The sequence below is a fragment of the Choloepus didactylus genome, chromosome 2 (genome assembly GCF_015220235.1).
Source record: "Choloepus didactylus isolate mChoDid1 chromosome 2, mChoDid1.pri, whole genome shotgun sequence".
NCBI classification, from domain to species: domain Eukaryota; kingdom Metazoa; phylum Chordata; class Mammalia; order Pilosa; family Megalonychidae; genus Choloepus; species Choloepus didactylus.
Genome location: NC_051308.1, coordinates 37,080,253 through 37,097,004, shown reverse-complemented (window position 1 = coordinate 37,097,004; position 16,752 = coordinate 37,080,253). Strand labels below are relative to the sequence as shown.

General features: G+C 38.4%; 2 protein-coding genes across 8 annotated transcripts in view; one reads left to right on the top strand and one right to left on the bottom strand.

Annotated features, from left to right (window-relative positions):
* The first annotated feature begins 253 nt into the window (after positions 1 to 253).
* DISP1 (dispatched RND transporter family member 1) overlaps positions 254 to 16,752 on the top strand; it is a 273,352-nt gene continuing 256,853 nt past the window's right edge. For 3 of the 7 annotated variants that reach the window (XR_005214860.1, XR_005214858.1, XM_037823265.1), the window contains exon 1: positions 260 to 386. Coding sequence is in view for 1 of the 7 variants with exons in the window: in XM_037823257.1 (XP_037679185.1) it covers positions 338 to 386 (49 nt within the window). In the remaining 6 variants the exon portion in view is untranslated. Of the gene's footprint in view, positions 387 to 850; positions 1,050 to 16,752 lie in introns of those variants that run through there. The other 4 variants (XM_037823286.1, XM_037823271.1, XM_037823257.1 and 1 more) reach the window with 4 other exon arrangements.
* LOC119524605 (biogenesis of lysosome-related organelles complex 1 subunit 5-like) lies at positions 14,198 to 14,835 on the bottom strand. Its single transcript, XM_037823327.1, has 2 exons — positions 14,452 to 14,835; positions 14,198 to 14,335 (listed from the first exon to the last, which is right to left on the bottom strand). Exons 1-2 carry the CDS (start codon positions 14,833 to 14,835, stop codon positions 14,198 to 14,200), a joined length of 522 nt encoding a protein of 173 aa, XP_037679255.1.

Here is a 16,752-nt window from a genome sequence, read left to right as displayed (position 1 = left end):
GAATTGGCACACTGGTTAACTGATCCACTGGAACGGTAAGGAGCGAGAGATAAAGGAGACTTCTGCCCTGCACCACTCTGGCCCAAGACCCTCTGTCCAGGACTCCGCCGGGGCAGCAGCAAACCCGACTCTCGCCTGGGTCCTCTCCGGGTTCCCAATGCGACCCCACATCGCAAACAAGCGGGCCCACAGAGAGGGAGCAGGGGCGGGATATCCGGTTCCGCGCGCGAATGACTTCCGGCGAGAGGCGGAAGCTGGGCTCTGGGCCAGGATCCTAGAACCGAGACTAAAGGTGAATTTGGAGCTGGGTTGTCCCAGGCTATCTTCTCTTCAGTGGATGTCTTTTGGCTCTGCCGCCGCCCGTCGGCTTCGGACGGGGAGATCTGGTAGGGATGGTAGAGTCGGGACTCTCCGCGGGAGCGGAGGGAGAGCCGGGACCTGGGGCTGAGGGAGGGAGCCAGGACCCGAGCCAGCACCCGAGCCAGCTCCCGAGCCAGGACCGGGGGCCTAGGAAGGGGAGGAGAACCCCAGGGGCAACTGTGAGAGGCTGAGGAGAAGGGCACCGGAGACCGTGAGGCCGAAGGGGTCCGGAGACCGGGGGTTGCGAATGACTCTGGGCAGAGATGCATCTTGGAGGGAAGCAGTCCCGTAGGGGGAGTGTCCCGGGTGCTGGCTTATTGCCGGTGAGGGTGGCACAAAATGGTAATGACTGGATTCCAAGGGAATGATTGAGAGGAGGGGATCCGTCCTCTCAGGGCCATAGATGAGAGGGCATCTTGACCTAACGGATTAGAAATATGACTAGCTAACTACCTGCTGGATGCTGAACTTGTATTTCTTCACTTGAAGTTAATGCCTGTTTTTTGATATGTGTTTTCCTCCTGTGTGAATTTCGGGGAAATATTTTACGTTCCCAGGGAAAACTTGAACTCTTCTTTATCCAGGCCCAGTTTATTCTGTTTTTCTTTGTCAAACTGAAGGTACTTCAAAGTTCTCTTCGTGCAAGCAGACCAAACAAAGTTTTCCCTTTGGACTCTTCTCTGCAGGGTGTAGGTTGTCTTATTTTCTTTATCACTAAATAAACTCTTGAATGCTTTTAGAACCACAGTGATAATCATATGGAAAGCTGATGCTGTCAGGGTTTGCATCTACAGCTCATTATCTGTTGTTTTTCTGCCAAACTTTCTAGAAGTTATCCTATTGGGTTTAGTTTTTCACTTTAATCAATATGGGCAATTTTAGATTAGGGTGCAGTAAATTATTAGCAATGTTTAATAATTTACTGTTCCTTTTTATTTCTGCTACAAGGAAATATATATGTATGCTTTAAAAAAATATATATATATATGCATTTAAAAAATAGTTAAAACTCAAGATTGTTGTTACATACATATTAGCACATTTGGTTTTCCTTAATGGCCTGTGGGTAGTAGTATTGGGGGGGCATGTTTTTATCATCACCAGAAGGTAATTATTATTAATTTCAGTTATTATTTACCTTGTATTTATGTTTTATAGGCAGCAGTTAATATGCACTTCCTAATCTACATCATATAGTGTCCCACTTCAATGCAGTTACAAGGTCTCTCTTAGCTTTTATGTAGATGGTAAGGGAATTTTGCTGTGAACTGTGCAAAGTAGCTAGGGATACTTATAAAACTGTCAGTGGTGAATGGTGATTTCTGATGATTGTTTTGCTTATTTCAGATGATTGATATTTCAAGTATTAGATTTTTTTATTTTAAAAATAACTGTATTGGTACAGGTAACTTAGACCTGACTTGGTGGCCTGACTTGAACTCATTCATGTAAACTAGGATGTTTGGTGTTGGTGCCTTAGCATTTTGCTAGCTCGTAAACTTGTGATGGCCTTGAAGAGCTATGCTCTAGTAAGATCGGCATTTAAAATTTCTTTCTGTTTAGAGGCACAGCTGATATTTGCAAAAGTAGAGCAGTGCCTAAACATAAACAATGCTTAAGCATGTCGATGAGCATACTGAATAATTTTTCAAATTAGGAAATGAAAAGATGACACTGATCTCTGAAGTTATCGAATTAACTGCTGTGTTGATTTCTATATATGTCTTACTTTGAATTTATTTCTTTAAAATAGGTAGCAACTGCTTCTCTGATTAGCTTGATCTTGTTTTTCCATGCAATCATGGTTTAAAAAATGTTTTCTTCCCTCTTTCCCTCTGTTTTTGGGAGATAAAGCAGTTGAGAAAACATGTAAGTCTTCAGATTTTAGTTCATGGTTGGAGAAGTGCTATTGTTGAAACACAAGATCACCTACCTTCCGGGGCATGTTTCTAGTTTTCTATATGGATGGTATGTTTGAAATTTGATTGCCCTGTGTTCTAGATGGACTTTGGAATTTTTGGTATTTGTTCTAATGGTAAAGTATATTTCTTAGCCTTCTCTCTTTGTAAATTCTATGTGTTATTATGTTGGTTTTAATTGTATTTTACAATTTAACCAATACTGGCAATTTTTAATTAGGGTGCAGCAAATTACTAGTTATTCTTATGGATTTACTATTTCTTTTTCTATTTCTGCTACAGTGAAATATGTATCTGTGCATTAGAAGAACTATTAAAACAGCAATAACCAATACTCTGTCTTTATATAAACATACTTACATGCTTCATTTTCCTTAATCACCGGTTTGTTGTGTAAGAAGTAATTTGGTATATTGATTTTTTTTTTTTTTTGGTTCCATGCTCTCTGGTTATCAATTTTATTATTATATAGTACAATCTTAGTTATCTGTGTATCCTAGTTAGAAAGCCATTCCCTAAAGTTTGTTATAATTGGGTGAACTCATTACAGCTGAGGAATACATCTCTGTATAGGGAAATTAAGTTAGAGTATTGCTCTTCTGCTGACTTACCACCCAGCTGCTGCACTCTCTTAAGATTCAGAGCATGGCTCGTGGCAAGGTTGGTCACCCCTTCTCTTAATATTATTTTCTATCCTTTTTCCTCTGCTGAGTTAGATTATTTCTCTGAGTGACCAAGATAACCTGGGTCTCAAAGTAACTAATTATCCCAAATAGAACTACAGTCCTATTAGTGGGGCCCTATCCATTCTGCTGACTCTTATCCCATAGCAAATTCCCCAGGCTCTAGGCATGCAGTTATGGCTTTGACCCATTTGTTCAGATTATTGGTTTTTTTTTAAAATTTTATTGAGATTGTTCACATACCATACAATCATGCAAGGATCCAAAGTGCACAATCAGTTGTGCATGGTACCATCATACAGCTGTGCATCCATCACCACGATTAATTTTTTTTTCAATTTTTAGAACATTTTCATTACTCCAGAAAAGATATAAAGACAAAAAAGAAAACTCGAAGCCTCCCATACCTCTAACCACCCCCTCCATTATTGACTCATAGTATTGATATAGTACATTTGCTACTGTTGATGAAAGAATGTTAAAATACTACTAACTGTAGTACATAGTTTGCAATAGTTATATTTTTTCCCTATATACCCCTCTATTATTAACTTCTAGTTATAGTGTCTGTTCCGGTTTGCTAATGTTGTCAGAATGCAAAATACCAGAAATGGATCGGCTTTTATAAAGGGGGTTTATTTGGTTACAGAGTTGCAGTTTTAAGGCCATAAAAGTGTCCAAGCTAAGGCATCAACCATAGGGTACCTTCACAGAAGAATGGCCAGTGGTGTCCAGAAAACCTCTGTTAGCTCAGAAGGCAAGTGGCTGGCATCTGCTTGTTCCCAGGTTGCATTTCAAAATGGTGTTCTCCAAAATGTTGCTCTTGGGGCATTTTCTCATCTCTTAGCTGCAACTCCTCTTCAAACTGTCACCCTCAGTTGCTTTCTAAAATGTCACTCACAGCTGCTCCGTGTCTGGGCCTGTGTAGCTCTTTTTAAAGTACTCCAGTAATTCAATAAAGACCCACCCTGAATGGGTGGGGCATCACCTCCATAGAAATAATCCAATGGAAGATCTGGCCCCCAGCTGATTGAGTCACATCTCCATGGAAACACTGAAACAATAGGTTCCAACCTAATCAACACTAACATGCCTGCCTCCCCCCACAAGATTGCATCAAAGATAATGGTGTTTGGGGAAACATAATACATCCAAAGTGGCACAGTGTCATACATGTGTTCTAGTTCATGAAAGAGATTTCTAATATTTGTACAGTTAATCATGGACATTGTCCACCACGAGATTCACTGTTTTATGCATTCCCATATTTTAACTTCCAACTTTCTTTCTGGTGACATACGTGGCTCTAAGCTTCCCCTTTCCACCACATTCACATACCATTCAGCACTGTTAGTTATTTTCACAGTGCTACTGTCACCTCTGTCCGTTTTCAAACACTTAAGTTCAACCTAGTTGAACATTCTGCTCATAATAAGCAACTGCTCCCCATTCTTTAGCCTCATTCTGTATCATGGTATCTTATATTTCATCTCTATGAGTTTGCATATTATAGTTAATTCGTATCAGTGACACCATACATGTCCTTATGTGTCTGACTTATTACTCTCAACATAATGCCCACAAGGTTTCTTCATCAACTTTTTTTTTTAAGACAGTTTTGTTCACCCACCATAAAATCTGTCCTAAGTAAAGAATCGATGGTTCCCTGTATAATCACGTATTTATGCATTCACCACCATCACCACTATCTATATAAGGAATCTCCATTTCTTCCACAAAGCAGGAGGAAGAGTCAAAGAAGGTAGAGAGATAAGAGGAAAAGAAAAAGAAAAGAAAGACAGCTAAAAAGCAACAAAAGGAAAGATAGGATGAAACTAAAGTACAATAAAGGAGTCAAACAGCATCACCAATGCCAAGAGTCCCATATCCCTCCCTTATGTCCTCCTCTTATAGGCATTTAGCTTTGGTATATTCCCTTTGTACATTAAAGGAAACATAATACCATGTTTCTGTTGACTGTAGTTTATAGTTTGCATTGATTATATTTTTTCCCCAATACCACCCCATTTTTAACACCTTGCAAGGATGACATTCATTTGTTTTCCCTCATGTAAAAATATATTTGTACATTTTATCACAGTTGTTGAGCACTTTAGGTTTCACTGAGTTATACAGTCCCAGTTTTTATCTTTCCTCTTTCCTTTTGATGTCCCGCATGCTCCTAACCTTCCTCACGGTCATCTTGTTCACGATACTTACATGGTTGTGCTACCATCACCCAAAATTGTGTTCCAAGCCTCTCACTCCTGTCTTTTCCTTTCTGTCTGTAGTGCTCCATTTAGTATTTCCTGTAGAGCAGGTATCTTGTTCACAAACTCTGTCATTGTACGTTTGTCAGAGAATATTTTAAACTCTCCCTCATATTTGAAGGACAGTTTTGCTGGATATAGGATTCTTGGTTGGCCGTTTTTCTCTTTCAGTATCTTAAAGATATCACACCACTTCCTTCTTGCCTCCATGGTTTCTACTGAGAAATCCGCACATAGTCTTATCAAGCTTCCTTTGTATGTGATGGATCGCTTTTCTCTCGCTGCTTTCAGGATTCTCTCTTTATCTTTGGCGTTTGATAATGTGGTTATTAAGTGTCTTGGCATAGGTCTATTCAGATCTATTTTGTTTGGGGTATGCTGCGCTTCTTGGATCTGAAATTTTATGTCTTTCCTAAGAGATGGGAAATTTTCATTGATTATTTCCTCTATTATTGCTTCTGCCCCTTTTCCCTTCTCTTCTCCTTCTGGGACACCCCTGAAACGTACATTCATATGCTTCATGTTGTCATTCAGTTTCCTGAGATGTTGCTCATATTTTTCCATTCTTTTCCCTATCTGTTCTTTTGTGTGTAGGCTTTCAGGTTTCTTGTTGTCCAGTTCCTGAGTGTTTTCTTCTGCCTCTTGAGATCTGCTGTTGTATGTCTCCATGTGTTTTTCATCTCTTGTGTTATGCCTTTCATTTCCATAGATTCTGCCAGTTGTTTTTTTCAAACTTTTGATTTCTACCTTATGTTTGCCCAGTGCTTTCTTTATATCCTTCATCTCTTTGCCATAGCTTCCCTGAACTTGTTGATTTGGTTTTTTATTTGACTTAGCATATTTATTTGAAAATCTTTAATTGATTGTTTCATTAAAGTGGAACAATATCTTAACTGTATCTTAAATGAGGTGTGAGTTTGTTCCTTTGGCTGGGCCATATCTTTGTTTTCTCCTATTGTAATTTGTAGTTTTCTGTTGACTAGGTGTCTCGTTTCCTTGGTTACCCCAATCAGATTTTCCCGGACCAGAATGGGTTCAGGTCTCAGAATAGGGTTATATTCAGGATGTATCTTAGAAAAATGACCAGCTTTCCTGTAGACCTCTAGCCTCTGTGATTATCCTAATCTGCCCAGCAGGTGGCACCTGTCAGACTGTTGCTCCCAACTGGTGTAAGGAGGTGTGGCCCCTTTAGTTTCTGTTTTGGCTGTTTTCCCCCACGTCTGGGGTCTGAATTCTGAAGGGAAGGTTAACTGTAGAGCTGGCCCCATCCTTCCTCTTAGGGAAGATACACCCCCTAGGGAGTTATCTTCTGCATTTGAATTGGTGCTTCTGTTGTCTCCACTCCTGTCTGGGTCAGAGCGCTGAGAACTGTAAATGGCTGAGGCTCTCTCCACTGAACCACTCAGGTTGAGAAAGAGAGAAAGGGAAAGAAAACCCTTTTTCAGAGCCAGTTCATGGCCCCCCAGTTTTGCCCGTCAGTAAGAGAGAGCCCCTGATCTTTCTGGCTCTTTAAGGTCTGTTGTCTCTGAAAGCCTGTGTCTGCTTGTTATAGGTTTTGTCTATGTGTGTACCCTGTATTCAGCAGTCCACAATTGTTAATTAAAACCCCAGTTGGAGCTGAGCTGGGCTATATTCACTGGCTCTGGGAAGGCTGGTTTCTCCTACAGTGAGGGCTTGCAGCTCAGCCTGCCGTGGGGGAGGGGGTCTCCCGGCACATTTCCACAATTTTTACTTACAGATTTTATTCTGCAATCTTAGCATTCCACCCAATCCAGGTTGGTATATGATATGTGGACAGTCATGGTTGCCCCCAGCAGTTGTTCCAGATTATTTACTGGTTGTTCCTGGTTGTTTATTAGTTGTTCCAGAGGACTAACTAAATTCTCCTTTCTATGCTGCCATTTTGCCCCTCCCTCCTACTGTTGTTTTATAAGTACTTTTAATACTAAATCAATATTGGTTGGATTTTATAACTAGACTCTTACATTATATATGGACTCGATTCAATTTTGTTTAGAATGAGGCATCCCATTAAATTATACATTTCTATTAAAGTGATTTGATAGACCTCATGATTGCAAGTTCTGAAGAAAATATACTGATTACTCTTAGCCTATTGTTATTTTATTTTATTTGAGATCCAAAGAAAAAGAAGAACCATTGGATAAAAGATTTGGGCTGGAGTGGGGAGGTTAACCATTATCAGTAACATACTAAGGGGTGATGGTGGTAGTTGTTGCTATAGTGGGCAGAAGTCTCTTAGCACTGAGGTTGTTTAGAATTGCTAGTGTATCCAAACCAGGCATTCAGTTCATTTTATTATTGTTTAAAATTCCCTATAGACAGTGTACTGCCCATTGCCTATACCTGGGGCAAATCTCATGGACTTCTTATGAGAATGACCTGGTAGAATCTTTTGATGTCAAAGTTTATATGGTAATCAGGAATCATGGAGAAGTTTGAGGGAAGGTTGAGGTGTGAATAGAAGAAAACGTACTAATATTTATTTTAGCATGGTTATTTATGATATTGAGAGGTTGAAGGCATAGAGACTGGTGAGAATATTGTAGATATGAGCACATTGTAGATCTGAAAAGACCAAGCACTAGGCTGCTATCATGGGGGACAGGGGCAGGACCTAGGAAAATAACTATCAGGGTTAACTCCTTCTATTTTAAACCTAATAGCTTCAGTTTGCTAAAGCTGCTGGAATGCAGTATACCAGAAATTGATTGGCTTTTACAATGGGGGTTTATTAGTTCACAAATTTACAGTTTTAAGGCCATGAAAATGTACTAATTAAGGCATCAACAAGACGATACCTTTTCTGAAGAAAGGCCCATGGCGTCTGGGGTTCTTCTGTTACATGGGAAGGCACATGGCCAGATTCTGCTGGTCCTTTCCTGGGTTTAGCTTGTAGTTTCTGTGGCTTTCTCCAAAATGTCTCTGGGCTTTTGTCTTAGCTTTTCTCTTTGCTTCTCCTGGGAACAAACTCTGGATTACATCTCTTAGCTTCTCTGAGCGCTCTTCAAAATGTCTCTGCTTTTTATCCTCTCATAGAGGATGCCAGTAAACTAATTAAGACCCATCTTGAATGGTGGGGTCACATCTCCATGGGAGCACCTGAATCAAAAGGTCCTCCCCACAATAGGTCTGTCCCCACAAGATTGAATTAAAAGAACATAGTCTTTTCTGGGGTACATAATAGACCCAAACCAGCACACTAGATAATAATTATTTCATAGTAATTGAATAAAGTTGCAAAAATAAAAATAGTACAAAGTATACCCCTTATCCAGGTTCACTTCTTGTTAGCATTTTACCCCAGTTGCTTTATCAACTCAGAACAAGAACTCTCTTGACTAAAGTAGAATGCTTATGTAAAGCATACTCTCAAGTTGAACTGCTAACTTTATTTCTCCTCCTAATAAGCAGTTTATTGGCTCTAATTCACTGAGCTAGAAAGGACCTTGGAAGACAATGTAATTGACCCTCTTAAGAATGGTAGATACTGACCAATTCAGGACAGGTTTTTTTTTTTTTTTTTTTTCTAATTTTTATTTTGAAATACTTTCAAACTTGCAGGACAGTTACAAAATAGTACAAACCCCATACTGAGAGCTCCAGCATTTTGTATCCCTCCCCAGATACCGAGATCCACCAATTTTAACATTTTCCATGTTTGCCATATCATTCTGTCTGACCATCTTGTGTACCAATCCATGTACCTATCCATGCCATATCATTCTGTCTATCCATCTATGTATCAGTCCATCTACCTATCCATCGATCTATCTTTCTGTATGTGTCTATCAATCCATTTTCTGAACTCATGCATGTAGGTTTACATCGTACTTCTTGCACACTTACTACTGCCATGTACGTTTCCCAAGAACTAGGATATTCACTTATGTAACCACCTTAAGTGCAGTTATCAAGTTCAAGAAATTTAACATTGCTATGTCTATATTCCCTTTTTTTCATATGCCCCAATAATGTCCTTTTGAGCCTCCTCTCCTCCCTTATTAAAGCCTACCGAAGATCATGTGTTGCTTTAATTGTCGCTGTCTCTTTAGTTCTTTCTTTTTTTAAAAATTGTGAGAACATGTATGCAGCCACTCCAGAGCATACCGTTTAGTGGGATTAATCACATTCATAATGTTGCGGTACCCTTAACACCTTCCATTACTAAAATCTTCCCATTTCTTTGAGAAACCCTATACTCATTATGCATTAACTCTCTATACCACTTGTCTCCCCTCCCCACTCCTGAGAGCCTGTATTTGAGTTTCTGTCTCTGTGAGCATGTATGCACTCTGATATTTTCTTTGTAGTTACAATGGAGTTTAACATCCTAAATCTATAACAATCTCATTTGCCTTGATAGCAATTTAGCTTCAATAGTATATACAAACTATATTCCTGTACCCCTCTGTCCCCTCACCTTTATGTGGTTCTTGTCATAAATTACATGGTTATACATTATGAGTCCCAAACCACTACTTTATTGTTACATTTTTATGTATTTGCCTTTTAGATCCTGTAGGAAGTAAAAAATGAAATTATAAATTAAAAAATGCAATACTATGGTGTTCTGGTTTGCTAATGTTGCCAGAATGCAAAACACCAGAGATGAATTGCCTTTTATAAAAGGGGGTTCATTTGGTTACACAGTTACAGTCTTAAAGCCATAAAGTGTCCAGGGTAAGTCATCAACAATTGGGTACCTTAACTGGAGGATGGCCAGTGGTGTCCGGAAACCTCTGTTAGCTGGGAAGGCACATGGCTGGCATCTGCTCCAAAGTTCTGGTTTCAAAATGGCTTTCTCCAAGGGCATTCCTCTCTAGGCTGCAGTTGCTCAAAAATGTCACTCTTAGTTGCTCTTGGTGCATTTTTCCTCTCTTAGCCTCTCCGGAGCAAAAGTCTGCTTTCAAAGCCATCTTCAAAATGTCTCTGTAAGCTGCAGCTTCTTTCTCAGCTCCTGTGCATTCTTTGCGGTATCCCTCTTGGCTGTAGCAAGCTCACTCCTGTCTGAGCTTATATAGTGCTCTGGTAAACTAATCAAGGCCCACGCTGAATGGGCAGGGCCACACCTCCATGGAAATTATCTAGTTAGAGTTATCACCTACAGTGGGTGGGCTGCATCTCCATGGAAATGCTCAAAGAATTATAATCTAATCAACACCAACATGTCTGCCCATACAAGATTATATCAAAGATAATGGCGTTTTGGGGGACATAATATATCCAAACCAGCACATATGGGTATTTATATTTACCCATGTTACTACCCTTACTGGAGTGCTTTGTTTCTTCATGTAGCTTTGATCTATTGTCTATTGTCCTTTACTTTCTTTTTTCTTTTTTTTTAATGCAATTTAATTGAGATATAGTCACATAACATACATCCTCCAAGGTGTACAATCAGTTGTTCATAGTATCCATCAGATAGTTGTGCATTCATCACCACAATCCATCAACATTTTCATTACTCCAGAAATTAAAATAAAAATTAAAATAAAAAAGAGCATCCAAAATATTCCATTCCCTCATTCCCCCATTGCTCATTTACTTTTTTTAATAATCATTCATTGTTTTTTTAACTTTATCAAAAAATAAAAAATAAAAAATAGAAAAAAAATTTCAAACAAAACCAAAACAAAGGAATAAGAAAAAACAAATAACCTAAAATAACTACATTGCTTCCAACATGTTCCTACCCTACCCCAAGAAAATAAACAAATTATAACCAAACAAAGGAAGAAGAAAAACAAGTAACCTAAAATAACTACCTTGCTGCCAACTTGTTCCTACCATACCCCCCCCCCAATTAACAAACCATAATTGTTCCTGAGCATTCCCATAACATTAAGTTTACCCTCCATAACTTACCTGTTCTTATTAGATTATCGTTCCCCCTTCACTATTTGCTGTCTATCACTAGGTCACCTACATTCTACAATATAAACCATTTGTTTTACATTTTTCACAGAGTTCACATTAGTGGTAACATACAATATCTCTCTTTTTGTGCCTGGCTTATTTCACTCAGCATTATGTCTTCAAGGTTTATTCACGTTGTCATGTGTTTCATGACTTTGTTCCTTCTTGCTGCCACATAGTATTCCATCGTGTGTATATACCACATTTTGTTTATCCACTCATCTGTTGAAGGACATTTGGATTGTTTCTGTCTCTTGGCAGTTGTGAATAATGCTGCTGTGAACATCGGTGTGCAAATATCTGTTCATGTCATTGCTTTCAAATCTTCCAGGTATATACTGAGAAGTGAAATTGCTGGATTGAAGGGTAACTCTATATCTAGTTTTCTAAGGAACTGCCAGACTGTCTTCCAGAGTGGCTGAACCATTATACAGTCCCACCAACAATGAATAAGTGCTCCAATTTCTCCACATCCTTTCCAGCATTTGTAATTTCCTGTTTGTTTAATGGCATTCAGTCTAATTGGTGTAAGATGATGTCTCTTCATGGTCTTAATTTGCATCTCCCTAATGGCTAGTGAAGATGAAAATATTTTCATGTGTTTTTTGGCCATTTATATTTTCTTTTCAGAGAACTGTCTTTTCATCTCTTTTGCCTGTTTTATAATTGGGCTGTTTGTACTATTGTTGAGTTGTAGGATTTCTTTATATATGTAAGATATCAGTCTTTTGTCAGATACATGGTTTCCAAATATTTTTCCCATTGAGTTTGCTGCCTGTCCTTTTCTTTCAACCTGCAAAATTTTTTTTAACATTACTTGTATGGCAGGTCTGTGGTGAAAAATTCCTTCTGCTTTTGTTTGTCTGGGAATGTCTTAAGCTCTTAATCTCTCCCTTATTTATTTATTTATTTATTTACAAGCCCTTGTGTCTCCCTCATGTTTGAAAGACATTTTTCCAGATATAGAATTCTTGGCTGGCAATTTTTTGCCTTCACCACTTTAAATATATCATCCCACTGCCTTCTTGCCTCCATAGTTTCCAATGAGAAATTGGCATTTAATCATATTGAGGCATCCTGTATGTGACACATTGTTTATCTCTCTTGTGGATTTCAGAATTCTCTGTCTTTGCCATTAGATGGTTTAATTATAATATGTTGCAGTGTGGGTCTATTTGGGTTTATCCTTCTTGGAGTTTGAGTGTCTAGGATGCTTATATTCATGTCTTTCGTTAAATTTGGGACATTTCAGCCATTATTACTTTGCATATTCTCTGTGCTCCTTTCTCGTTTCCTTTCCTTCTGGGACTCCCACAATGTGTATATTGGTATGCTTGATGGCAGTTCCTCAGCTCTGCTTTTTTTCTTTCTTCCTTCTGCTCCTCAGACTGGTTAATTTCAGTGATCCTATCTTCAAGTTCACTGATTCTTTCTTCTTCCAGCTGCAATCTGCTCTTGAAATGCGGTAGGAAATTTTTAATTTTTTTGTGTTGTCTTCAGGTGTTTGGTTCCTTTCATAATTTTCATCTCTTTATTGAAATTCTCTTTGTGTTCACCTGTTGTTTTCCCAGTTTCCTCTAGTTGTTTGTCCATGTTTATCTTTAGCTCTTTGAATATATTTAGAACCTTTTTTTTTTTTTTAATTTCATCTCCTCTATTAACTTTAATCACGTTTTCAACATGCAGCCAAGAATGAAGCTTTGACAGTAAGCCGTAGATTTATACAGGCAAGCATTATCAATTTTATGCAGTCGCAGCACTGAGATAACACGAGAGAGTTGGATATTTTCTTTCTTGTCCCTTTCTTTACAATAAAGAAAGAGCAATAAAAAATATTTGAAGGATTTATCCATACTTCAAGTTCATTTGCCATAAATCTCTTGAAGGTATTGCATTTAATTTTGTTTGGTTTTTGGCAAATAAAGAAAGCAACTTAGTTCTTCAATTATATTGTTAAATGCAGATCTTTAAAGATCACAGTGATGAAAGAACTGGTACATGTTTCGCCGTAATACACCTCCTTATGAGAATAGACTTTAAAAAAAGGGTTTACATTTAACATGGCTCATTTGCCATGTGGGCAAACACTTCTGGTTCATTCAGAGCCAGGTACTTTATACAGTTCCAGAGGTACTACTTGGCAGATTTTGCTGATTACTCATTCAACAGTTGAAACATGTATAGACATTATTTATCCTATAAAGCTTACCTACAGCAAAACAGACACAAATATGAGATAAATACTATGGGCAAGATTATGGTTTTTGGAAAGGCTAAAAGTCAATATATATTTTTGGTAAGCTGCTCCTATTAAGCATATTTTAAAAACTGAAAACATTAACTGTTGGAAAGCCACAAAACGTCTTGTCATCCGGTGTAACATACGGCATTATGTTGTACTATGAAATTTGCAACCTTTTCCAATAGGCAGTTCAAAGCCCAACACAGCCATCTCTGCCATAAGTGAGATAATATTTTGACTTTTGCTTCTCTTAAATATGATTTCTGCTCCAAGGACAGTCATTTTGTCTACATTGTCATGGAATAACACTTTATACATTCTTCCCATAGCCTGGGAAGCTATGGCTGGTAGCTATTATAACCTGCCTTTTAAGCCACAATAATCTGATACTAACCCTGCACAGGAATGAATTAAATTATTTTGCAGTTAGTCTATACTTAAGAGTTCTCTGAGCTAATCAATGGTAAGACCAATTCTAATTAACAAAGTGTAAATTTATCCCATTTTTCCTCCTACTCCGCCGCATCCATTAATCATATATAGGCACTTGAGGACTAGAAAGATATAGCACTCTTCTGTTAAACCTTTAATCAGGACTCAAGCAGAAGTTCCTTTCTTCTGACGTAAGAGTGCCATTGAAAATATTGCTAAGCTTGAAGCAGAGGCTAAATGGTTTGATGGGAATATTTTGGGGGTGTGTGTGTCAATGTTTTCTTGTTCATTTGTTATTGTGAGTTCTTAAAAGGTTGAAAATTTTGCTAGGTCTTTCTCTATCTCAGCTTATTGACCTTTAAGTCTCTCCATGGCTTTTTTGTGCTCTTTGTCCACTTCAGCCTGTTTGTTGTGTTGCTCTTTCGTGAAATCTTCCCACTGGATTGCATGCTGTTTTTCACTAGCTATTAAATGCTCACTATGAATCTACAGGGTGGGGAAGTCGAGTCATGTTGCCCTGAAATCAGGTGCTCCTCTGAATGGATTCAGGAGCTGCTCTGAATGGCGGCGAGTTCAGAGCACAACGTGGGAATAGTCCACACCTTGGGGGACTTTCTTTGTTCCTGCTCCCTCTGTTGGAGTCTACAGACTGAGTGATTAGCTGCTTGCAATCTCTGGAGAACTTGGTTTATGTTGTCCTGAACTGTCTCTCCACATTTGGGAAGAGTCTGTTCATTTGTTTTGTGGATCATATTCTTCAAATTTTCAAGAACTCTCATTTCTTGGAGACTACATTTTTCTTCAAATTCTTTCACAAAATAACGGGTTTCACCTTGAATAACTGGTCTGTGATCTAAAAGTCTTGACTGAATTTCTCCAAGATCCTTGATAATGAGGTGCGCCAGTGAACCTGCAGTCCCTGGAGAGTCCCTCTTCTTGCCGCCGCCGCTGCGTGGGGCAGCCTCACAACCCATTTGGGTCTCCATCCCTCCGCCCTAGAACCATTTTTTAAAAATCTTTGTCTGGTATGTTCCAGGTCTTGTCTTCCTCTTTGATGGTTTCTAAGGCTTTAATTTTCTTCTCTGCCTGGGCCATCACTTCCCATTTCTTTGTAGGTTTGGAACCTTTTGTTGAAACCTGGACATTTTGATATTTTAGTGTATTATATCCGAGATTTAGACTTGAGACATCTGTTCCTTAAGCTTGTGTCCAGCTAATGGTCAAGATAGACTGTTCCTGGCATGCTAGGAGGTAACAAACAAACAAATAAGCACACACACACAAACACACACACACACACACACACACAAGATAGCAACTTTCCTAGTTTTTGCAGATTGACCTGTGAGTACTCTCCTTCAGGGCTTATGCATACAATGAGCTTGGAGAATAGCTCCAGGCCAAAGTGTAGGGGCTTTGATTATAGCTGAGTAGCTTACGTTTCTTGTAGAGTTTAGAAGCTGGTCATCTGTGGATAATTTTATACAAGGCTTAACGTAGGTAAGTGTGGCAAGTGATGGTTCCCTGGACCTGGTCTGTCTCACTTCCTGAGGGACCTGAGAATTCTTTGTAGGTCATTCCAAAACTCATACTGGGTTTTCTACTCCCTAGCACTCACTTTTACGTATATGTCTCTGAAGAAGTAAATCATTGGATTTACAGATTCCAACATACCTGCCTCTCTCCTTGCCCTCAAAACAAAATGTTACCATTTAAACCTAGAATATTTTAAAACTTGGTTTGAAGAAAACATCTCTGTCTGATATTGCCTGTATTTATGATTTCATTTGGAATTTAGATTTTGAACTGCATATGAATTCTTATCCATACTCTAAAGACTAAAAAATTGACAGTAACTAAAAAGGTTTTTAAAAAAAGAGAGGAATGATAATTAATGTTTTTGGTAATTAGTCTTGCCAATGGCCTTAGTCTGTTATTATTATATAAATAAGTAATTTTATTTATATATAGATATACATAGATTGTATATGAACATTATTTCCATTTTTAGTCAATCTTAAACCCTTAAATCTCAAACTATTTAGTTTCATGTAAGAAAAGCTTTCTAGCTTTGGCTCAAATCTTAAAAGTTAAAATTGCTTACAGCTAAATATAACTTTGAAGAAAAGTTTAGATTAACACTATATTTATTAGATAGTTAATGAGGAGTTAAACCTAAAATAGAGGAACAGAAAGAGTCCTGAAGTAAATGTCAGGATACCTGAGTTCTAGCCCTAGCTATGCTGCTGACAGATGATAATGACTGGGTAAGTTATTTTGCCATTGAGACTCAGTAACTTCATATGAAAAGTTAGTAGCTGGATTTCATCAGTGTTCTTATTTTCCCCATTGTTTTGGCACACTTGAATAACACTTACTTGGAGGTCATTATCCCCCTCAGTGGCTGCTTTATAATTTCTTGATGTGGCAGATCTTTCTCCTAGGTTAAGAATGGTTGAATTATATGGCCTCCAGGACCCTTTGCAGCTTTGATATTCTGAAGCTGTGGTGTCCTATATGGAAGTCACCAGTCATACGGCTATTTAAATTAAAATTTAAAAAAATTGAAAATTCAGTTCTTCAGTCATACAATGTCACATTTCAAATGTGTCTGCATGCTGCATGTGGCTACCATATCGGACAGTATTGATGTTGAACTTTTTTTTTATCATCTCAAGAGTTTTCTGTTGACCAGCATTATTCTAGAGCCTGCTCCAGGGAAAGCAACTGACAGGATCCCACCAACATAATTTAATGTGGAGAAAATAAACTCAGGATAGAATCTTTGCATCTGATGCTCAAGGACAATTTCCTTAGTGACAACTGGGTTCTTTTGTTGCTTCCTATTAATCACTGCCAGTTTCCTTCACAGTCAGGTAGGAGTAATTGCGTAGACATGTACA

Bases quoted from the DNA above. Each gene is read 5' to 3' on its own strand.
- LOC119524605 (XM_037823327.1), bottom strand. From the start codon at position 14,835: ATGGAGACCCAAATGGGTTGTGAGGCTGCCCCACGCAGCGGCGGCGGC. The intron at 14,336-14,451 runs GTGTGGACTATT...CCCACCCTGTAG, and splicing joins AACAAAGAAAGTCCCCCAAG to ATTCATAGTGAGCATTTAAT.